The 20,542-nt window shown below is 44.2% G+C and overlaps 1 protein-coding gene across 1 annotated transcript in view; it reads right to left on the bottom strand.

The window, feature by feature from the left end:
• Nucleotides 1–20,542, bottom strand: part of LOC144598841 (lysosome membrane protein 2-like) — a 29,344-nt gene that overhangs the window by 478 nt on the left and 8,324 nt on the right. The window contains exons 4-10 of the mRNA XM_078409339.1: nucleotides 18,299–18,499; nucleotides 16,852–16,943; nucleotides 9,948–10,067; nucleotides 7,170–7,339; nucleotides 4,849–4,967; nucleotides 3,989–4,062; nucleotides 2,161–2,212 (exon numbers count right to left, since the gene is read on the bottom strand). Of these exons, the coding sequence (XP_078265465.1) occupies nucleotides 2,161–2,212; nucleotides 3,989–4,062; nucleotides 4,849–4,967; nucleotides 7,170–7,339; nucleotides 9,948–10,067; nucleotides 16,852–16,943; nucleotides 18,299–18,499 (828 nt within the window). The remainder of the gene's footprint in view (nucleotides 1–2,160; nucleotides 2,213–3,988; nucleotides 4,063–4,848; nucleotides 4,968–7,169; nucleotides 7,340–9,947; nucleotides 10,068–16,851; nucleotides 16,944–18,298; nucleotides 18,500–20,542) is intronic.

Here is a 20,542-nt window from a genome sequence, read left to right as displayed (position 1 = left end):
AAGGGGTAAACAAACTAATCATCAAATTCAGAGAATTTGGACACCGCTCATCCCTATGTAACTGGATCCTCAACTTCTGCATTGGCAGGCCACAATCAGTACGAGCTGGCAACAACACTTCATGAGCCCAGGGGCACCTCGAGGCTAGGTGCTCGGTCCACTGCTCTATGCTCACTTTATCTATGACTGTGAGGCCAGAGAGTTCCAACGCCATCTTTAAATTCGCCGACCATACCATTGTTGTTGGACGAATAACGGGTAATGATGAATACAGGGTACAGGAGATTGAAAATCTGATTGAATGGTGCCCAAACAACAATAGTGTTCTCAACATCAGCAAGACCAAGGAGCTGATTGTTGAGTTGATTGAGGGGAAAGCAAAGGATCCACAAACCTGTCCTTCATCAACGGGACAGTAATGGAGGGAGTCAACAACTTCATGTTGCTGGGCATGCATATCTCTTAAGATTTGTCCTGGGCCTAGCACATTGATGCAGTCACAAAGAAATTTCATCAATGCCTCTACTTCCTTAGATGATGGAGGCGATTTGGTATGTCGATGAATACTCTAATGAACTTGTACAGGTGTACAATAGAGAGCGTACTAATAGTTGCATCATGGCCGGTTTGGCAACTCAAATGCCTCGGACCAAAGGAGGTTTCAGCGACTGGTACATGCTGCCCAGTCTGCATAGGTACTGACCTCCCCACCATTGAAGGGATCTAAAGGAGGCACTGGCTCAAAAAGGTACCAATATCATCAAGGACCTACACAAAAGTTTCTCCAATGCTGAAAGTTCTTTGTTTAGCAAATCACTCTGTTCGTTTCATCCTCTGGTTTCCTAAGGTCAACTTGCTTCCTGCAAACGATGATTCCAATAAACTTCGCACCTATGCCCAGTTTTATCCTTCATTGGCAGCTGAAACAGTCCATGCTTTTTGCCATCTCGAGCACTGACTGCTTTAATTATTTACCAACACTTTTTTTTTTAACTCACTTCCATTCCTCTTCCTGGCTGAGCATGACTTCCATCAAATTAGCTTCACATATTTCCCACTATCATACTTGTGTAAACCCCTTCTGCCTCCACTCTTTTTACTTTTCACATGCCATTCAGCATTACTGCATCCTAAATTATATATGTAGTTGCTTATGTTTCATCTTTTCATCCCCTGTATTTGAAATCCTTCTCACATCAGTAACTTGTGCACCTTCAACGTATCCCTTCCTGACCAGGATTGCTTCACAGATGCAAAACACTCAAAGTTGTCTTTCTAACGCAAAGAAGAGTTCAGGAAACTGTTATAACCTACTTAATAAATCTACCCGAATATAGTCATTCACACTCAATCGCTTGATGTGACATATTAAGCAGCAACAGTGTGTTTAACATTTAAGCTGAAAAGTCAAGTAACTCAAAATGCTGGAGTAACTCAACTGGTCAGGCAGCATCTCTGGAGAAAGTGGATGTGATGTTTTGGGTCAGCAGCCTTCTTCGAACTGATTGTAGATGATATTCAGACTGCAGTAGATGAGGTTAGTACTTGGGGCACTGCATCTGGTGTTCCCGATGTGGAGCTCCTGTACATCGGTGAGACCAAGCGAAGACTTAGTGACCATTTCGCTGATCACTTGTGCTCGATCCGGCAAGGCCTACTGGATAACCATTTTAACTCCCCTTCCCATTCCCATACTGACCTTTCTGTCCTGGGCCTCCTCCATTGCCAGAGTGAAGCTGCATACAATTTGGAGGAATAGCACCTCATATAGGTAGCTTACAACCCAATGATATGAACGTTGTATTCTCCAATTTTAGTGTATTCTCCACTAAAAGTCAGTTAACTAATTCCACAGTTCGCACCCATTTATCCTTCTTGGGTTCACACCAGTGTCTAGACAAAAGTCAGCTCGTCAGTGAATCTCCTTGCCTGAGGTCATCTATTACTGGCCCCGATGTGTCCCATTTTTTCTTCGCGTCCAATTTTTTCCCCCACTCTCCCTACTACAATCAGTCTGAAATAGGGTCCCAACCTGAAACATCACATCCATTTTCTCCAGAGATGCTGCCTGACCCGCTGAATTACTCCAGCATTTTGTGTCTATCTTGGTATAACCAGCATCTGCAATTCCTTTTTATTACAATAAGTCAAGTACCTCACCTCATTTAAAAAGATAACTGGTAAAATCATTGTCCTTATTCGACCAGTTTGGCTGTAAAGAAAACATTGAAAAGGACTATTAAAATAGCCGATGTTAAAAATTGATGACAATCTGTGGCTTTTACATCCATTTCTCACTAGCATTTCTTGCTCTTTACAACATGTCCCATGTTTGATCACCGAAACATGTGAATAATACGCTTTTAGCGGGTATCGACCTGGTGAGTGTAACCTCAAAGGTGATGTCAATGTTAATTGTTTTTCATTATCAGCCATAGAAATCAATTAACGTCTGATTGAAGAACTTTCCGCATTATAGGGAAAGGCCAGGAGACTTAGTCACCAAGGGCACACAAAGAAGTCATTTGTGCCAATGTCCATAATGACTGAAAACATAAGAAAAGAGCAACAGGAGTAGACTATCTCAATCTGCCCTGCCATTCAATTTGATCACGGTTGATCTAAAGGCTTATCTCCTTTGCCTCAGTTCCCTGCAGCCCTCAATTCCTTAATCTTACAAATGTTTGTCTACTTCCTCTTTAAATACTCCCTAGGATCTAGGCTCCACAGCCCTCTGGGTTAGAGAATTCCCAGAGATTCATCACACTGCAAGAAGAAGTTTGAACACACCTCAGCTTTAAATGACCTTGTAACTATATCCCCTTGTTTTGAGAATCTTCTAATAGTGGAAACATCTTGACACCTATGCTGCCATATCCTCAAAGGATAGTGTATGTTGCAGATAAGCTCACCCTTGTTCTCCTAAATTCTAAAACAAAATTTTCAACTGTTCAGATTAGGTAAATCCTTTGTAGAAGACAAAGTGCTGGAGTAACTCAGCACATCGTGCAGAAGGTTAATTATTTTCCCCAGCTCTTGGTTTGCAGCCCTTCAGTTTATGGTTCTTAAAGGGTTAATTGAAGTTTTATTTTAACTATGGTGAGGGTTTCTGTCTGCATTGTTCTTTTAGGCAGTCCGAGTCAAACAATAATCTGCACACTTATCCTTATACCAAATAAATTAATCACTGCATTTATTGACCTATTATCAGGTCATAGAGACATGTAGCACAGAAACAGGCCATTCACCCCATCAAGTGCATGCTGCCTGTTAACACTCATTTACACTAATCCTAACAAATCCAGGTTTTGTTCTCACGTTCCCATCAAATTCCCTCAGGTTCCACCAATCACCTACACTGGTTCATTTATTGTGGCCGGTTCCTGGGCTGACAGCAAACTTTGAGGATGTGGGAGGAAACCAGTTTATTTTACAGTAGGGATAAGGTCACAAGAATCAAAAGTGAATAAGAGGGCAACACAGCATGAATACATCCTTGAGAGATCTGGAATTAAGTGGAATCGTCTCAAATGCCAACACTGAGTGATCTACACTTAAATCACCTCAATAATACTCCCAATACTATTGGGACTGTGGAATTCAGAAATACTTTCCAATTGTGGGGAAGTGTGAGGAGAGAGAAATTAAAAGGCAGATTATTATCTAAATGGAGTGAGGCTGCAAATGAGTGATTGATCCTCCGTTCTCTCACAGGGCTGTGGATTTATGGAATTCTTTGCCAGGCAGTTGGTGGAAGCTGGATTGTTAAGAGTATTTAAAGTTGTGGTGTATAAATATTTGATGGTTTGAAAAAGAATGGGGTATAGAGACATGGCACAGAAGGGGAAACTGAGAGCAGCAGAACCATCAAATCGAATGGCGGGGCATACTTGAAGGGCTTATCCTTTATTTACTATGTTCTTGTGTTCATTCTGAAATTAACAATCACAGCTTCTAATTATCCCAAAAGGCAAAGCCAATAACTTACGCAATGTAGTCCACTGCCTCGATGTGGAGGTTGAGCTGCATTCTCTTGGCTGCTCTGATAGGGAAACCAGTCATCTGTTGGATACAAGAAGCTCAAGGTATTTCATATTTCTTTGTTTTCTTAACATTTGTCTTTGAGAGGCACAAGGGAAGCAGCCGGCATAAAACAAAGTTAAGAGATGGAGTGGGAAGCTGTGAGAGTGGCCGTGGTTGGTTTAGAAAATACACCAAGGATCGGTCTTTCCTCTCTCTTTGTTGTTCACTTGCCTGTCCTATTTGTTAATATTGCTCTTTAACAACAGTATATGTCCCCAACTTTTTATTTTTCCTATTTTCTGCTCTGGGACCCTCCTTGCTAGTTTAATTCCTCACAAGAGCACTAGCGCTAGATACAATCATTACGTTTAAGAGGCATTTAGACAGAGTTTTGAATAGACATGGCATGGCAGGAATATGGTCCTAATGTACATTAATGGGATTAGTGTAGCTGGGCAAAATGGGCGGCATAGACATGGTGGGCTGAGGGGCTATACAACTATGAATAGAGAGAAGGTTGCAGGAGCCTAGAATATTTTATCTCAGCAAGTGACTAAAGTAAGAACTATTGCATCTTCCAGGGAAAAGCTAGATTAATACTTCTCTTGAGAGACCAGGTGAATGGGTTGTTGTAATTTGGAGCTGGCCTGGACATACTGGATAGAATGGTCTCATTCTGTGCTGTGAACATTAGAGCCTCATGATGCCAAATCTGAGCAATGCAGTGTAGATATGTGTTTCACTCTGAGGGAGGTTCATTGAGTGTCAATGTTTAGAAGGTATTTATACATAAAATACAACAAAAAGTTCTTCCATCCCACTTACTGGTTCTATATCAAGGAATGTTCGGTCTGTTTTCATGTTAGGTTTCATTCCGCCTACGTCCCTCATTAACTTTTGATCCCCATCATAAAAATGAGGAGATGAGATGAAAATGGGAACTCCTGAGGTATTAAAAAAAAGAACATTAACTTCTTAAAAATATTTCAGAGCAAGAGTTTGTTCTATTTTCCGAAAACCCTCGGTAGTGCTGAATGAAATTTATACCAAGCAATTGCTCAGAAGTAATCACGTTAAGTCAAGTCAAGTTTATTATTATATTCACCAGCAAGGTGAGGTACAGGTACTTGCAGCATCACAGACACATAGACTTGGGCAATACAGAATATAAAATTATATGTAAATTATACAAAGCACTGAAAAGAAAAAGACTCTGCATAACAACATATTAATGTAAAAACACATTTACAGACAAGTCCATGGTAGTGCAAGAAGAAGTCTGTAGTGCTCTGATGCGGAAGTAGGATTAATTTGTGCAAGTTGGTTCAAGAATCTGATGGTTGTAAGAAAGTAGAAGGAACTATAGATGATGGAATTTTGTGTGGAATATAATGTGCTGGAGTAATGCAGCAGGACAAATATATCTGGAATCCCCCACTTCAATCTGTCTGAAGAAGGGTCCCAACCTGAAACATCACCTATCCATGTTCTGCAGAGATGTTGCCTGACCTGCTGAGTTACTCCAGTAATTTGTGTTGTTATGTTGTAAGATAGTAACTGTTTCTGAACTTTGTGGTACGTGACTTCAGACCTTTGGACCTCCTGCCGAAATTTGAAGCTGCTAACTCTGTCCACCGACGATTCACAAATGCAAACTGGTGTGTGACTACCATTTTCTGATGTCAACAATTAGTTCCATGGTCTTGTTAATGTTAAGCCAGAGGTTGGTGATGCGGCACCACTCAACTATGTGTTCTATCTCACACCTGTACGCTGGTTCATCACCACCCATGAATCAGCCAATATCAGTGGTGCCATCGGTAAATTTATAGATGGGACATTGGAGCTCTGCTTTGCCACACAGTGGTGTGTACAAAGAGCAGAGCAGGAGGCTAAGAACACAGTCAGTGATGGTCAATGAGGAGGAGAGCTTGCTACCGATCCATACTGATTTTCATTCAGATGGTGATGGGTATATGAATGAGCTGCTGCAGAAAGCTGTAGAGGCAGGTATAATTTCAATGTTTAAAATACATGGATGGGAAAAGTTTGAAGGGACATTGGAAAAATGCAGAAAATGGGACTAGCTCAAATAGAATCTTGGTCAGCATGAAGGAGTTGGGCCAAAGGGACTATTTAAATGCTGTATGACTCTCGCTACTTCTTACTGAAGTAGCAAGCTAAATGGAGAGCAATGTTTGTAATTGGGGAAAAAAGAGAATGTCTTGGTGAGCAAGATCAGCTACTGGGGATTCATCTTATAGCAACAAACGGGAGGCACTGGGCAAACATCAAACTAGATCTGCTCGGAAATCAGAAGTACACAGGTGCTGTACTCATAGGGTAAGGTTGAGCAGATTGTGCAGGGCTCCTGCCTTCTCGAGAGAAGGTTTAATGAAGGTAACAGATACCAAAAAGGTCAATAAGGAGATGAAGTTTACACAGAGGGGAGATCAAAACTAGTTGTTACTAGCTACTGGTCATTTAGTTTAGAGATACAGCGTGAAAACAGGCCCTTCGGGCCACCGAGTCCACGCTGACTAGCGATTCCTGCACACTAATACTATCCTAAACATACTCGGGATAATTTACAATTTTAGCCTACAAACCTGTATGTCTTTGGAGTGTGGGAGGAAACCGAAGCAGCCAGAGAAAACCTACGCGGTCATGGGGAGAACGTACAAACTCCATACAGACAGCACTCATAGTGAGGATCGAACTTGGGTCTCTGGCACTGTAAGGCAGCAACTCTACTACGGCGCCAAGTGGAGAGGATTTGTGTGGACAGAGGATGTGACGAATGGATGAAGAAGGGAAGATGGGGGAAGAGTGGAAGGGAAATGGGAGATGGGGAGGTAGAGGAAAGGAGTGGTATAGAGGGGAGCCACGGAAAAAGGAAGAGGAGGGGGAGTAGGAGTGGGATATGGGGAGGGAGGGAAACACATTGGGTAGGAGCATAAATGGAAGGTGGAGCTCAGAAGAATTTCACCATAAATCTCCAGTTACATCAACCTCGCCCTGAGAGAGGTGAGCGTGACGAATGTAAGCAGCAGCAGAAAGCACCTCGGCCACACGTGTGGTTGTGGAATTCAGCCTGGAGATGACAATGCCTGGTGTTTGCTGACCCAGGGATTTAAATTCCTCACCTTGTTTGCAGATGCTGATGTTCAGGACTCCAGACAGTTGGCAATTCATTGCTGGGCAAAATCCCTCCTTACTGAGATAGTCAATTGCAAACATCTCTTTTGGAACAATGAATCGATAGGCGCTGATACCTTTCACCTGCACATCTTTTTCAAAAATCAAATGCAGAGACCTATAAAAGCAGAACAATTCAACATAGTTTGTCAAGAATTGTTGTTGTCAATAGACAATAGACAATAGGTGCAGGAGTAGGCCATTCAGCCCTTCGAGCCAGCACCGCCATTCAATGCGATCATGGCTGATCACTCTCAATCAGTACCCCGTTCCTGCCTTCTCCCCATACCCCCTCACTCCACTATCCTTAAGAGCTCTATCCAGCTCTCTCTTGAAAGCATCCAACGAACTGGCCTCCACTGCCTTCTGAGGCAGAGAATTCCACACCTTCACCACTCTCTGACTGAAAAAGTTCTTCCTCATCTCCGTTCTAAATGGCCTACCCCATATTCTTAAACTGTGGCCTCTTGTTCTGGACTCCCCCAACATTGGGAACATGTTTCCTGCCTCTAATGTGTCCAATCCCCTAATTATCTTATATGTTTCAATAAGATCCCTCCTCATCCTTCTAAATTCCAGTGTATACAAGCCTAATTGCTCCAGCCTTTCAACATACGACAGTCCCGCCATTCCGGGAATTAACCTAGTGAACCTACGCTGCATGCCCTCCATAGCAAGAATATCCTTCCTCAAATTTGGAGACCAAAACTGCACACAGTACTCCAGGTGCGGTCTCACCACGGCCCGGTACAACTGTAGAAGGACCTATTTGCTCCTATACTCAACTCCTCTTGTTATGAAGGCCAACATTCCATTTGCTTTCTTCACTGCCTGCTGTACCTGCATGCTTCCTTTCAGTGACTGATGCACTAGGACACCCAGATCTCGTTGAACATCCCCTCTTCCTAACTTGACACCATTCAGATAATAATCTGCCTTTCTATTCTTACTTCCAAAGTGAATAACCTCACACTTATCTACATTAAACTGCATCTGCCATGTATCCGCCCACTCACACAACCTGTCCAAGTCACCCTGCAGTCTTATTGCATCTTCCTCACAATTCACACTACCCCCCAGCTTAGTATCATCTGCAAATTTGCTAATGGTACTTTTAATCCCTTCATCTAAGTCATTAATGTATATCGTAAATAGCTGGGGTCCCAGCACCGAACCTTGCGGTACCCCACTGGTCACTGCCTGCCATTCCGAAAGGGACCCATTTATCCCCACTCTTTGTTTTCTGTCTGTCAACCAATTTTCTATCCATGTCAGTACCCTACCCCCAATACCATGTGCTCTAATTTTGCCCACTAATCTCCTATGTGGGACCTTGTCGAAGGCTTTCTGAAAGTCGAGGTACACCACATCCACTGACTCTCCCCTATCAATTTTCCTAGTTACATCCTCAAAAAATTCCAGTAGATTTGTCAAGCATGATTTCCCCTTTGTAAATCCATGCTGACTCGGAATGATCCTGTTACTGCTATCCAAATGCTCAGCAATTTCGTCTTTTATAATTGACTCCAGCATCTTCCCCACCACTGATGTCAGACTAGCTGGTCTATAATTACCCGTTTTCTCTCTCCCTCCTTTCTTAAAAAGTGGGATAACATTTGCTATCCTCCAATCCACAGGAACTGATCCTGAATCTATAGAACATTGAAAAATGATCTCCAATGCTTCCACTATTTCTAGAGCCACCTCCTTAAGTACCCTGGGATGCAGACCATCAGGCCCTGGGGATTTATCAGCCTTCAGTCCCATCAGTCTACCCAAAACCATTTCCTGCCTAATGTGGATTTCCTTCAGTTCCTCCATCACCCTAGGTTCTCCGGCCCCTAGAACATTTGGGAGATTGTGTGTATCTTCCTCAGTAAAGACAGATCCAAAGTAACGGTTTAACTCGTCTGCCATTTCTTTGTTCCCCATAATAAATTCCCCTGCTTCTGTCTTCAAGGGACCCACATTTGCCTTGTCATTCTCTTCCCATTTGCCCTCTTGTCTTCCCTCCATTGCTTTTGTCCCTCCTTTGCTCCAAACTCATCCTTTCTCTGCAAAACCCTCCAATCATCCCACCAATCCTCTGTCTTCACTTCTCTCCAACTTTTTTAATTCTACCATTAATTTGAGGGAGCCAAAGCCTGATCTGGACAAGCTTTGCTCTCCACTCCATCGCAGGCATTCTCTCTGTTATCGGTACCCCTTCCCCCTCTCTAAAACTTAAAACATAATGGTTTTCTCATTTTTTCAGTTCTGACAAAAGGTTATTGACCGGAAACATTAACTCTGTTTCTCTCTCCACTGATGGTACCTGACCTGCTGAGTGCTTCCAGCATTTCCTATTCTTATATTTAGTTTAGTTTAGTTTAGTTTAAATTACAGCAGGGAAATGCCCTTCAGCCCACCAATCATGCTGACCATCGATCACCTGTTCACACTAGTTCTATGTTATCCTAGTTTCTCATCCATTCCCTACACACGAGGGGCAATTCTGCAGAATTCAAACTCTTTGGGATGTGGGAGGAAACCAGAAAATCCAGACGAAAACCCATATGGTCACAGGGAGGACAAGCAAACTCCACACAGACAGCACCCCGAGGTTAGGATCGGGCCTCTGGTGCTATAAGGCAGCAGTTCTACCAGCTGCGCCACTGCATCACCCATATTGATCTCGCAATACAGAAATCATCAGTACACACAGTGCTCATGTTACGCTCAATTACCTGCATATATCAGGAGCAAAAATGTATAGGGCTTCGTTCTTTTTTATCAGTGGATGGAAGGAGGATCCATCTGTTCCATTAATCATGTTAGAGGTATTGGATGCCCACCAAGTAAGCGATCTGTCCAACAGAAAATGTAATTGTATTGAAAATGTCAATCATTTAATCATCCACCTTGGCCACTTCTGTCTGCATCATTGACCACCATGGAATGAAGGAGAATTCTTAATAAGTCAAGTCAAGTCAAGTCAAGTCAATTTTATTTGTATATCACATTTAAAAACAACCCACGTTGACCAAAGTGCTGTACATCAGTTCAGGTACTAAGAACGAACATACAATGGCACACAAACATAACAGCACATACATAAACAGTTCACAGTGCCCCCTCAGAGGGCCTCAAACGCTAGGGAGTAGAAATAGGTTTTGAACCTGGACTTAAAGGAGTCGATGGAGGGGGCAGTTCTGATGGGGAGACGGATACTGTTCCACAGTCTAGGAGATGCAATCGCAAAAGCGCGGTCACCCCTGAGTTTAAGCCGAGACCGCGGGATAGTCAGTAGCCCCAAGTCGAGCGACCTGAGGGACCTGGAGATAGAATAACAACTCTTAACATGGGGCACACCCACTAATGTGCCCACCGAGCAAGCAATCTGTCCAGAAGAAAATGATTAAATGTCTAAAGAAACTTTGGTCCAGGCTATTGTGTTCCCCTTCAAACAATTGGCTTTAGCCTTAAAAGCAGAAGAGCAACCTCTATTTCCCATTTCCCTTGTAATGTGAGAATAGCAGGGTGCATTCCTACAGTGTTTGCACTTTGAACATACTTACCACTGGTAAAGCATTTTGGGTCGCCATGTTACTGCCCATGTTTTTTGGGCAGTGGACCTTTGCCCCGTGGATGCTTGTGTTAACCTTTGGGGTTAGCTGATTTTCAATGTGTGTTCCTCTCTCTTCTGAGGTAGAACGTTCAGTTCCATTCCAGTTGGAACATCACCCATTCCTTCTATCCAGAAATGCTGCCTGTCCCACTGAGTTACTCTGGCATTTTGTGGCTATCACTGGGCAAATTTATCTATCTTTTCCCAGGAATGAGCAGTGACAAATAATCCCATTAATACTTGCCCAGCAACAGTCTGAAAACATGTCACTTGAGGTGGATATCATGTTTAGATGTGCAAAGATGAGTTTCAGCTGGAAGGGCCTGGTAGAATTTAACACGAGGCATGACTTGGCCCAGAAATGATAACAAAGTCTTCCGCCTTGGCAAAAAATCAGGAGTTTCAAGTGCACAGTGCTGGAAAGATGCACTGCTCATTTCTGAACCTGCAGGCCCGGGATAGCCACTCAGCAGGACTGAAACCATTCTGCTCACATTCACAATTTGGAGTTGGCTGTGTTTCCAAGATTAATGGCTTCATTTCAAAAGTACTTCTTTAAACATAAAATCAATTTGAATGTTGTAAAAGGGATGCAAAATTAAACCTTCCTTCCTGTCAGTTAAAAAGTGTTTTAACGGTTAATTATACGTTAAACAATGCCATTATTTATTTAATGTTTTCCAACCTTTCATAGAGAATGCTATTGATATCTTCTCATCAAAGATATGAACTCCTTGAGATGGAGTTTAGTCCAAGTGTGGCTGTGGGTAATTCAGCCCTCACAGTTAACTTTAATAAAAGTAACAGGAGAGAGGACGCATGCTTATTCAGCTCATCCTCGCCCCAAATACAACTGCAACCTCAATGGTCTACTCTCAGCCTTGCCCTGGGAAATAGGTATTGTGGGGAACAGATGAGGAAGAGAACCCAAGTACAATATTTGGTTCAGTATTGCCCTTATTCAGCACCTGTGAGGTCTCAAAGTGGCATCTGTGGGCCATGCATCCAATTGTGCTTTTCACTGTCAAAGTAAAGAAAATGGCTCCAAGAACCAAATCAAAACACAGAAAATTCAAACCCTATTTACACAGCCCTCCATAATGTTTTGGACAAAGACCCATCATTTATTTATTTGCCTCTGTACTCCACAATTTGAGACTTGTAATAGAAAAATCGCGTGTGGTTAAAGTGCACATTGTCAGATTTTATTAAAGGCCATTTTTATACATTTTGGTTTCACCATGTAGAAATTACATCTGTGTTTACACATAGTCCCCCCATTTCAGGGCACCATAATGTTTGGGACACATGGCTTCACAGACGTGTGTAATTGCTCACACATGTTTAATTGCCTCCTTAATGCAGGCATAAAAGAGCTCTTAGCACCTAGTCTTTCCTCCAGTCTTTCCATTACCTTTGGAAACTTTTATTGCTGTTTATCAACATGAGGACCAAAGTTGTGCCAATTAAAGTCAAAGAAGCCATGATGAGATTGAAAAACAAGAATACAACTGTTAGAGACATCAGCCAAACCTTAGGCTTACCAAAATCAACTGTTTGGAACATCATTAAGAAGTGAGCACTGGTGAGCTTACTAATCGCAAAGGGACTGGCAGGCCAAGGAGGACCTCTATAGCTGATGTCGGAAGAATTCTTTCTATAAATAAAAAAAAATCACCAAACACCTGTCCGACAGATCAGAAACACTCTTCAGGAGTCAGGTGTGGATTTGTCAATGACCACTGTCTGCAGAAGACTTCATGAACAGAAATGCAGAGGCTACACTGCAAGATGCAAACCACTGGTTAGCCGCAAAAATAAGATGGCCAGGTTACAGTCAGACCACAGTTCTGGAAAAAGGTCTTGAGGACAGATGAGACAAAGATGAACATATCAGAGTGATGGCAAGAGCAAAGTATGGATGAAAGAAGGAACTGCCCAAGATCCAAAGCATACCACCACATCTGTGAAACGCGGTGGTCTGGGCATATATGGCTGCTGAAGGTACTGGCTCACTCATCTTCATTGATGATATAACTGCTGATGGTAGTAGCATAATGAATTCTGAAGCGTATAGACACAACCTATCTGCTCAAGTTCAAACAAATGCCTCAAAACTCATTGGCCGGCGGTTCATTCTACAGCAAGACAATGATCCCAAACATTTTGAAACTAAAAAAATTGTAAATTCTTGAGTGGCCAAGTCAATCACCCAATCTGAACCCAATTGAACATGCCTTTTATATGCTGAAGAGAAAACTGAAGGGGACGAGTCCCCAAAACAAGCATAAGCTAAAGATGGCTGGCAGAGCATCACCAGAGAAGACACCGAGCTACTGGTGATGTCCATGAATCGCAGACTTCAACCAGTCATTGCATGCAAAGAATATGTAACAAAATATTAAATATGACTACTTTCATTTACATGACATTGCTGTGTCCCAAACATTATGGTGCCCTGAAATGTGGGGACGATGTATAAACACTGCTGTAATTTCTACATGGTGAAACCGAAATGTATAAAAATGGCCTTTATTAAAATCTGACAAACCGCACTTTAACCACAAAGGATTTTTCTATTACAAATCTCAAATTGTGGAGTACAAGAGGCAAATAAATAAAGGATGGGTCTTTGTCCCAAACATTAAGGAGGGCACTGTAGCTCTGGACAAGAACAGATCTGAAATGACTGTATAAAGAACACAGCCAAGGGATTTTATGTAATACTAGATGGGCGTGGACCCGTTGGGTCCAAATCTGTCCTGTGGGCACTCCTACGGGTGCGGCAACCCCCGTTGGGTGCAAACCTCTCCTGCGGGCCCGGCAACCCGCCCCCAACTGATCCAAAACTCTCCAGCAGCAGGAGAGCTCTCCACACCACCCCCCCCTCATTGGCCGCCACTCCCATCACTCATACGGGTCCCGACCCCCTCCGAGCGGCAACCATCCCAACTGCGCACGTGCGGATACAGCGGCCATCTTACGTAAGTATTAGAAGTTGAAAAAGTGATCGGCAGCCATCTTATGTATAACCTCCCCTGCGCGCGCGGCAACCCCCGTTGGGTGAAAACCTCTCCTGTGGGCCTGGCAACCCTCCCCGACTGACGATCCATGGAGCCGTTGCCAGCCGATGAGTGTCCCACGGAGTCGTGGGCGGGCGAGGGGGGACAGATAAGGGGAGAGGGAGCCACTCACCTCGGCCCCGTGCGGGCAATGCTGCGCCCAGAGGGAGCCGTGGAGCTGAAATATCTCCTGCAGCTCGATGGCAAACGGCGGCGATGGCTATCTTGTTGGACCCTCTGCTGCCGCGGTGCACCACGGGAGGAAGGTCAGGCGCAGGGCACGCAAGGACAGGCGCCGCCCGGTCCTCCCGGAGGGGGGTGAACGCATTTATTGAAGTTTATTGTTAATTGTTTTTTTAAAGTAACAAAACTTGATTTATTGAGACCGCGGGGGAATGGTGAGTAGGGTGGGCCTAAAATTGTTGCGCTATCGTGTACTGTTTAGGCTGTCTTTCCAGAACAAATATAAGCACAAACCCACGTACAAGATGAGAGTTTTAGTAATATACTAGACCAAGTGGACCCCTTGGGCCCATTCCTCATTGGGTTCCCATTGTGACATGGCGAAATCGTGTTTGTTCTTTAAAATAACCTAAAGATAATTTCAGTTATTAATGAAAATGTAAGTATTAGATCAAATTCTTTTTTTAGATTAAAACTCAATGAACATCGCAGGTTAGGGTGAGGGTTAGGCTTTCTTTTTAAATAAAATTAATCTCAATGAATATCCCCCTCCCCCTCCCTTCCCCTCCTCCATCCCCCCCTCCCTCCCTCCCCTCACCCACTCCACCCCTCCCTTCCTCCCCCTCACCCACTCTATCCCCCCTCACCGCTCACCCACTCCATCCATCCTCCTTCCCCCCCACTCAACCCCTCCCTCCTCCCCCCCCTTCCTCCCCCCTCAACCGCTGCATCCCCACCTTCCTCCTTCCCTCCACCCCTCCCTCCCTCCTCACCCATTCCATCCTTCCCCCATCTCACTCACTCCATCCCCCCTCCTCCTCTCCCCCCATCCTCCTTCCCCCCCTCCTCCTTCCCCCCCTCCCCTGACATTCTTGTCACCCCCCCCCATTGGCCGCCACTCCCGTCATTCGGGCAGGTGCTGCCCCCCTCCGAGCGGCAACCGCTGGGGCTGGGCAGCGACTATGCCTCCCGGTGGTCAGTGCGGCGGCGGGAAGTGCGTACAAGATGTCGGAGCGGGAGGATGAGGAGGAGAAGAAGGAGAACGACCGCAGTGTGTGTGTGCCCGCTGGGGGTTGTAGTCCAGTGAATTAGATCAACAGGCCCCAACTGCGCAGGCGCGGACGGGTTGGTCATCAAACACGCAGACCCGTAGGGTTTCGATTGTGACGTCATACACGGCTGACGGGTATGGCAGGTGGAAAAGGTATTTTTTAAGTTTAAAAAGGTGATTTTTAATGTTTAAAAAGTGAAAAAAAATTAAAATATAGCAAACATTTGAACCACAAGGCAATGGTGATTAAGGTGGTGCTAAAATTACAAGATGAGAGTTTTAGTTTTGGGTATATAGATAGATAGATTTGTACCACACCTCAGCTACGTTATTTGAATGAAGCATTTCTGTTATTCCGTTGACACGAGATACTGAATTACAAATAAAACAACAAAGTGCTGCAGTAACTCAGTGGGTCAGGCTGCATCTCTGGAGGACATGGCTAGATGAGGTTTTGGGTTGGGACCAGCTCCAGACTGATTGGGGGAGAAAGTGGGAAAAGAGGAGGGGGTTGGACAAAGCTTGGCAAGTGATAGGTGGATCACTCATCTATTGTATTTGGTGTTCCTGATGTGGCGTCCTTTACATCAGTGAGACTGAATGTAGACTAGGTGGCTGTATTGCCAAACACTAGCTAACCATTTTATCTCCCCTTCCCATTTGATACTCACCATTCTGTCTTAGGCCTCCATTGCTAGAGTGAGGACACAGCAAACTGCAAGAGCAGCACCCCATGTTCTGCTTGGGTAGTTTACAACCCTATAGTATGAACATAGAATTCTCTATTTTAGGTAACAAAACCCCCCTTATTTTCACCCTCTGGATATGCACCCATTTCACTCACTTTCCTACCAATTCGCCTTCCCTCCGAGCCCTTCTATCCATAGCCCTTTCTCTACGGTCATATCTCTCCTATTCTCTCCTCATCTGACACCATTTTGTTTCCTTTTTTTATCTCTGGCCTTTGTCTACCCATCGACAAACTAAACCCCTCTTACATGTATTCATCTATTACTTGCCAGGCTTTGTTTTGCCCTTAGAACTCTTTTCCCACTTTCTCCCCACTACCACAATCAGTCTGAAGAAGGGTACTGGCCCAAAATGTCCTATCAATGTCCTCCAGACATGCTGCCTGAGTTACTCCAGCACTTTCTGTTATTCTGTTGACAGGTAGAATCAGCCTACAGGCCATCAGCAGAGGAAAGACGAGCCACAGGTGGAGAACCTATCTCTGGTGGCTTAAAGGCCCGCTCTAGATAGACACAGCATGGCGATTGTCACTCCAGATGAATGCTGCACTGTCAGAGGTGCTGCTCTCAGTTGTGGTGAAAATCTGAGGCCTTTCTGCCATCTCAGGTGCATCAAGATGGTCACGTGGCAACGTTCAGGTGAAAGAGTGGGTCTCCCTTGATATTTATCCGTCACCCTCCCCAAAGTAGGTTAATTTGCTTACTTATTTTGCTGATGTTTTCAGGGAGCAAGAGCTGCTGGGTGCCTGCACGTTAACTCTGGTAGCACCCACAATGCACTTCACTGGGACTCGACAAAGGCAGTGGTGCAAAGTCAGTCAGCTTGGGGGTCTTGTTGCTTAGCTTGGGCCAGGAGCTGAACGAGACCCCCAACTGGTAAATGTTCACTTACACCAACAAAGCCCCCCACCTCCACTCAACTAAGGAATTAATATAGGATTTTGATACAAATAAATGCAATTATGAACTGTTACATACTTTTGTCCATTCCACGTTATTATTTTGGTGGAATCCATGTAATCTTTTTTGCCAGTGTTGAATAGATACACTCCATCATCTGTTCCATTTGCCTGAAAATGGATTAAATGCCTTTAGAATCATGATACAGAAGGAGGCCATTCTTCCCATCATTTCTGTGTTCATCATACGCGATTGCAATAAACGCAGCCTACCCCATGTCTCCTTATAATTACCACCCTCCATTCCAGGCAACATCCTTGTGAATCTCTTCTGCACGCAGAACTGTATGCAAAAACTTTAAACCACCTTAAAGCTGATGCTTCTTGTATTTGATATCTTGAACTTAGGGAAAAAACTTTGGCTATCTGCTCTATCTGTGTCTCCCATCATTTCATATACTTCTTTCAGGATGCCTCTTAGCCTCCAATGCTCCAGAGGTAACAATCCGAGTTGGTCCAATATCTCCTTATAGCTGTGGGGCAACAGTAGAGTTGTTGCCTTACAGCACAAGTGACCCGTTGTATAGTATAGAACTAGTGTATGGGTGATCGCTGGTCGGTATGGACTTAGTAGGCTGAAGGGCCTGTTTCCACGCTGTATCTCTAAACCCAACTAAACTCAACAATAGCTAAAACTCTCTAATCCATTTACCATCCTCGTGAATCTCTTTTGCACCCAATCCAAAATCTCCACAGCCCACATGTAATATGGCAACCAGACCTCCAAATATGGCCTTACCAAAGTATTATAAAGCTGCAACACAACTTACCAACTTTTAGACTCAATGCCTCCAAATAAATATGTGACATGCCTTTTTTACCACCCTATCTCCTTTAGTTGCTATTTTCAGGAAGTTATGTATTTGTATTCCAAGATCCCGCTGGACATTAATGCTCCTAAGAGTCTTGCCATTTACCATAAACATTCTCCCAACATTTGACCTCCAAAAGTGCAACAGCTCACACTTGACTGGATTAAACTTTGCCTGCCATTGCTCTGCCCATATTTCCAACTGGTCTACATACCACTTAATCCTTTGACAATCTTCGTCGCCATTCACAATTATGGCAATTTTTGAGTTGTCTACAAAGTTATAACCACCCCATCTATATTTACGTCAAAATCTTTCAAATATATCACAAACAACTGAGGTCCCAGCTCTGACCCAGCTCTGTGGAAACCCACTGCATATTGGGACATTTTAATAATGTGCCGATTTTAAGTGGTAAAACCTACAATCAAATATAATGATTAAAGAGTTTGGTCAGTGACTGTCGGTGGTTTACCCACAGAGGACATGGTATGTCTACCGCCAGTGGGTGAGAGATTGACAGAGCAGCTGGACAACCAGCTCCAGATCTTACAGCATGTAAGGGATGTTGAAACCCCAGCAAAGGCCCATGCAGATAATGTGCTTTGTTCCGTCAGTGTATTGCAGACCTGTTCTTGTTACGAGACTACTCACACCATAGAAAAGTCCGAATCGACTGTCTGGGAAAACACTAGGTAGAAGCTTATGACCAAGTTTCAGCAGAGGATCCTCATAACCCCACAGGAACTCCTCCACACTGTGAGTCTGAAAAATCGTACTGCTCTTCAGGGCAAACAATAAGGACAGGATTATCTTCTGGGCCCAACCGCTGTGCTTTAGTGATTGCAGCATAGCCTGGGAAATAAAATGGGGAAGTAATAGTCAGTCACATTCATACAGGCAAAATCTAATTAAAACTAAAGAAGACCCTGCCTAACATTGATTTTATTTATTTATAGTATGTAGATGTCACCAGCATGGTCAACAACTTTCCACCATTAACTGTCTTTGCAAAGTTGTTTGAAAGCACCCATGTTGAATCACAGCAGGCCATTGGGTAGGAAGTTCCAGAGTTTTATTAACAACTAGACCAAGTGGACCTATTGGACCCAAACCTCTCCTGCTTTGGTGCAGCACCCTCTCCTCCTCCCCCCCCCCCCCCCCCCCTCCTCCTCCCCCCCCCCCCCCCTCCCCTCTCCCTCCTCGCCTCCCTCGCCTCCCTCCCCTCCCCCCCTTCGCCTCCCTCCCCTCCTCCCTCCTCCCTCCCCCTCTGCCCCACTCCATCCCCCTCAACCCCCCCTTATCCTCCCTCCTCCTCCCTCCCTCCCTCACCCCTCCTCCCCTCCCCCTCCCCCTCCATCCCCAACTAGCTTCAAATCCTACTTCTTAATTTCCTCCCTGAAATTTGGAAAAGGAACATCAATCCCCTTTAAACAGGGTGAAAGAGAACAACTTGAAAATATTAGACATTGGCTCCCAACATGTCACAGTAGGTCTGTGCTGAGGTCTCCCAGACACCCTTTAGGATTTGTGACCAAATCCCTGGGCTGTGTCAGTGCAGCGACCCATATATATATCCAGAATAAACACATGACATTCTGATCTGACAATGAAGCTACCTGATTTTAACTGTGGCGGAAATCATGGAGGACTCTTAATCAATCCAAAGTTGCTGAAGCCATTGGTTACGCTAATGGCGGATGTGGAGACTGTGGCAACTCTGGTGGAACTGTGCACTATCCAACAACTCTGGGTAAATCGATGCTGATCCATATCAAAGTCAAAGAGGAATGGGAGCTGGTTCATGGAGTCACAGGGTTATACTGCACAGAACCAGGCCTTTCAGCCCAAACTCATCCATGCTAGCCAAGGTTCCTAAATTAGTAATTTACCCATAAACCCACCACTTTCTGTGTGAAAACCCTAACTTTCAGATAGACCCTTTAAATATTTCCCCTCTCATTTTAAACCTCCCCTGTGCCATCTAGTTTTAGACTCCTCTACCCTGAGAAAAGGAGTCTATTTACTCTATCTGTGCCCCTCATGACTGTCTCCTGATGACTAAATTCTATGTGGAGAAGAGCAGCCAGAGCCCAAAACTGATAAAATGAGCCATTTTTGGAAGACATCAGCAGCCATCAGAGACAACTAGGACTATCTGTTGACCTGGAGTTATCCTTTACAACAGTCACCTGTCGGGAACATTTTAATCCAATACGGTCATTTATAAGATTCACCCTTGAGAAGGTTTACTTTCTTATGTTAGATTTTAGAGTTTATTATTTGGGATGAGGGCAAGTACTTAGAAGCATGTGATAAAATAGGCTGAAGTCAGCATGGTTTTATGAAGGGGAGACTTTGCCTGATGAATCTGGTGGAAGTCTTTGAGGAAGTAAATATTCAGGATGGACAGAGAGTCAGTGGTTGTGGTTTAGCTGGATTTTCAGAAGTTGTTTGATAAGGTGCGCACATGAGGCTGCTAAAGAAGATGGGAGCTCAGTAATAGTGGGAAGATACTAGCATGGATAGCAGGCTGACTGAATGGCAGAAGGCAAAGAATGGGAGTAAAGGGGAATTTTTCTGATTGGCTGCCAGTGACCAGTGGTGTTCTGGTTAGTATAAGAAAATAACTGCAGATGCTGGTACAAATCGATTTATTCACAAAATGCTGGAGTAGCTCAGCAGGTCAGGCAGCATCTCGGGAGAGAAGGAATGGGTGACGTTTCGGGTCGAGACCCTTCTGGTTAGTGTTGGGGCTGCTACTCCACGTTGTATATCAATGATTTGGATGATGGAATTGTTGGCTTTGTGGCCAAGTTTGTGAATCATACAACGATAGGTGGAGGGGCAGGTAGTGTAGAGGACGCAGGGACTCTGCAGAAGGACTTGGACAGATAT

The sequence above is a fragment of the Rhinoraja longicauda genome, chromosome 12 (genome assembly GCF_053455715.1).
Source record: "Rhinoraja longicauda isolate Sanriku21f chromosome 12, sRhiLon1.1, whole genome shotgun sequence".
Taxonomy (NCBI): Eukaryota; Metazoa; Chordata; class Chondrichthyes; order Rajiformes; family Arhynchobatidae; genus Rhinoraja; species Rhinoraja longicauda.
Note: the sequence above shows the minus strand (reverse complement) of the source record. Positions and strands in the feature narration are given on the sequence as shown.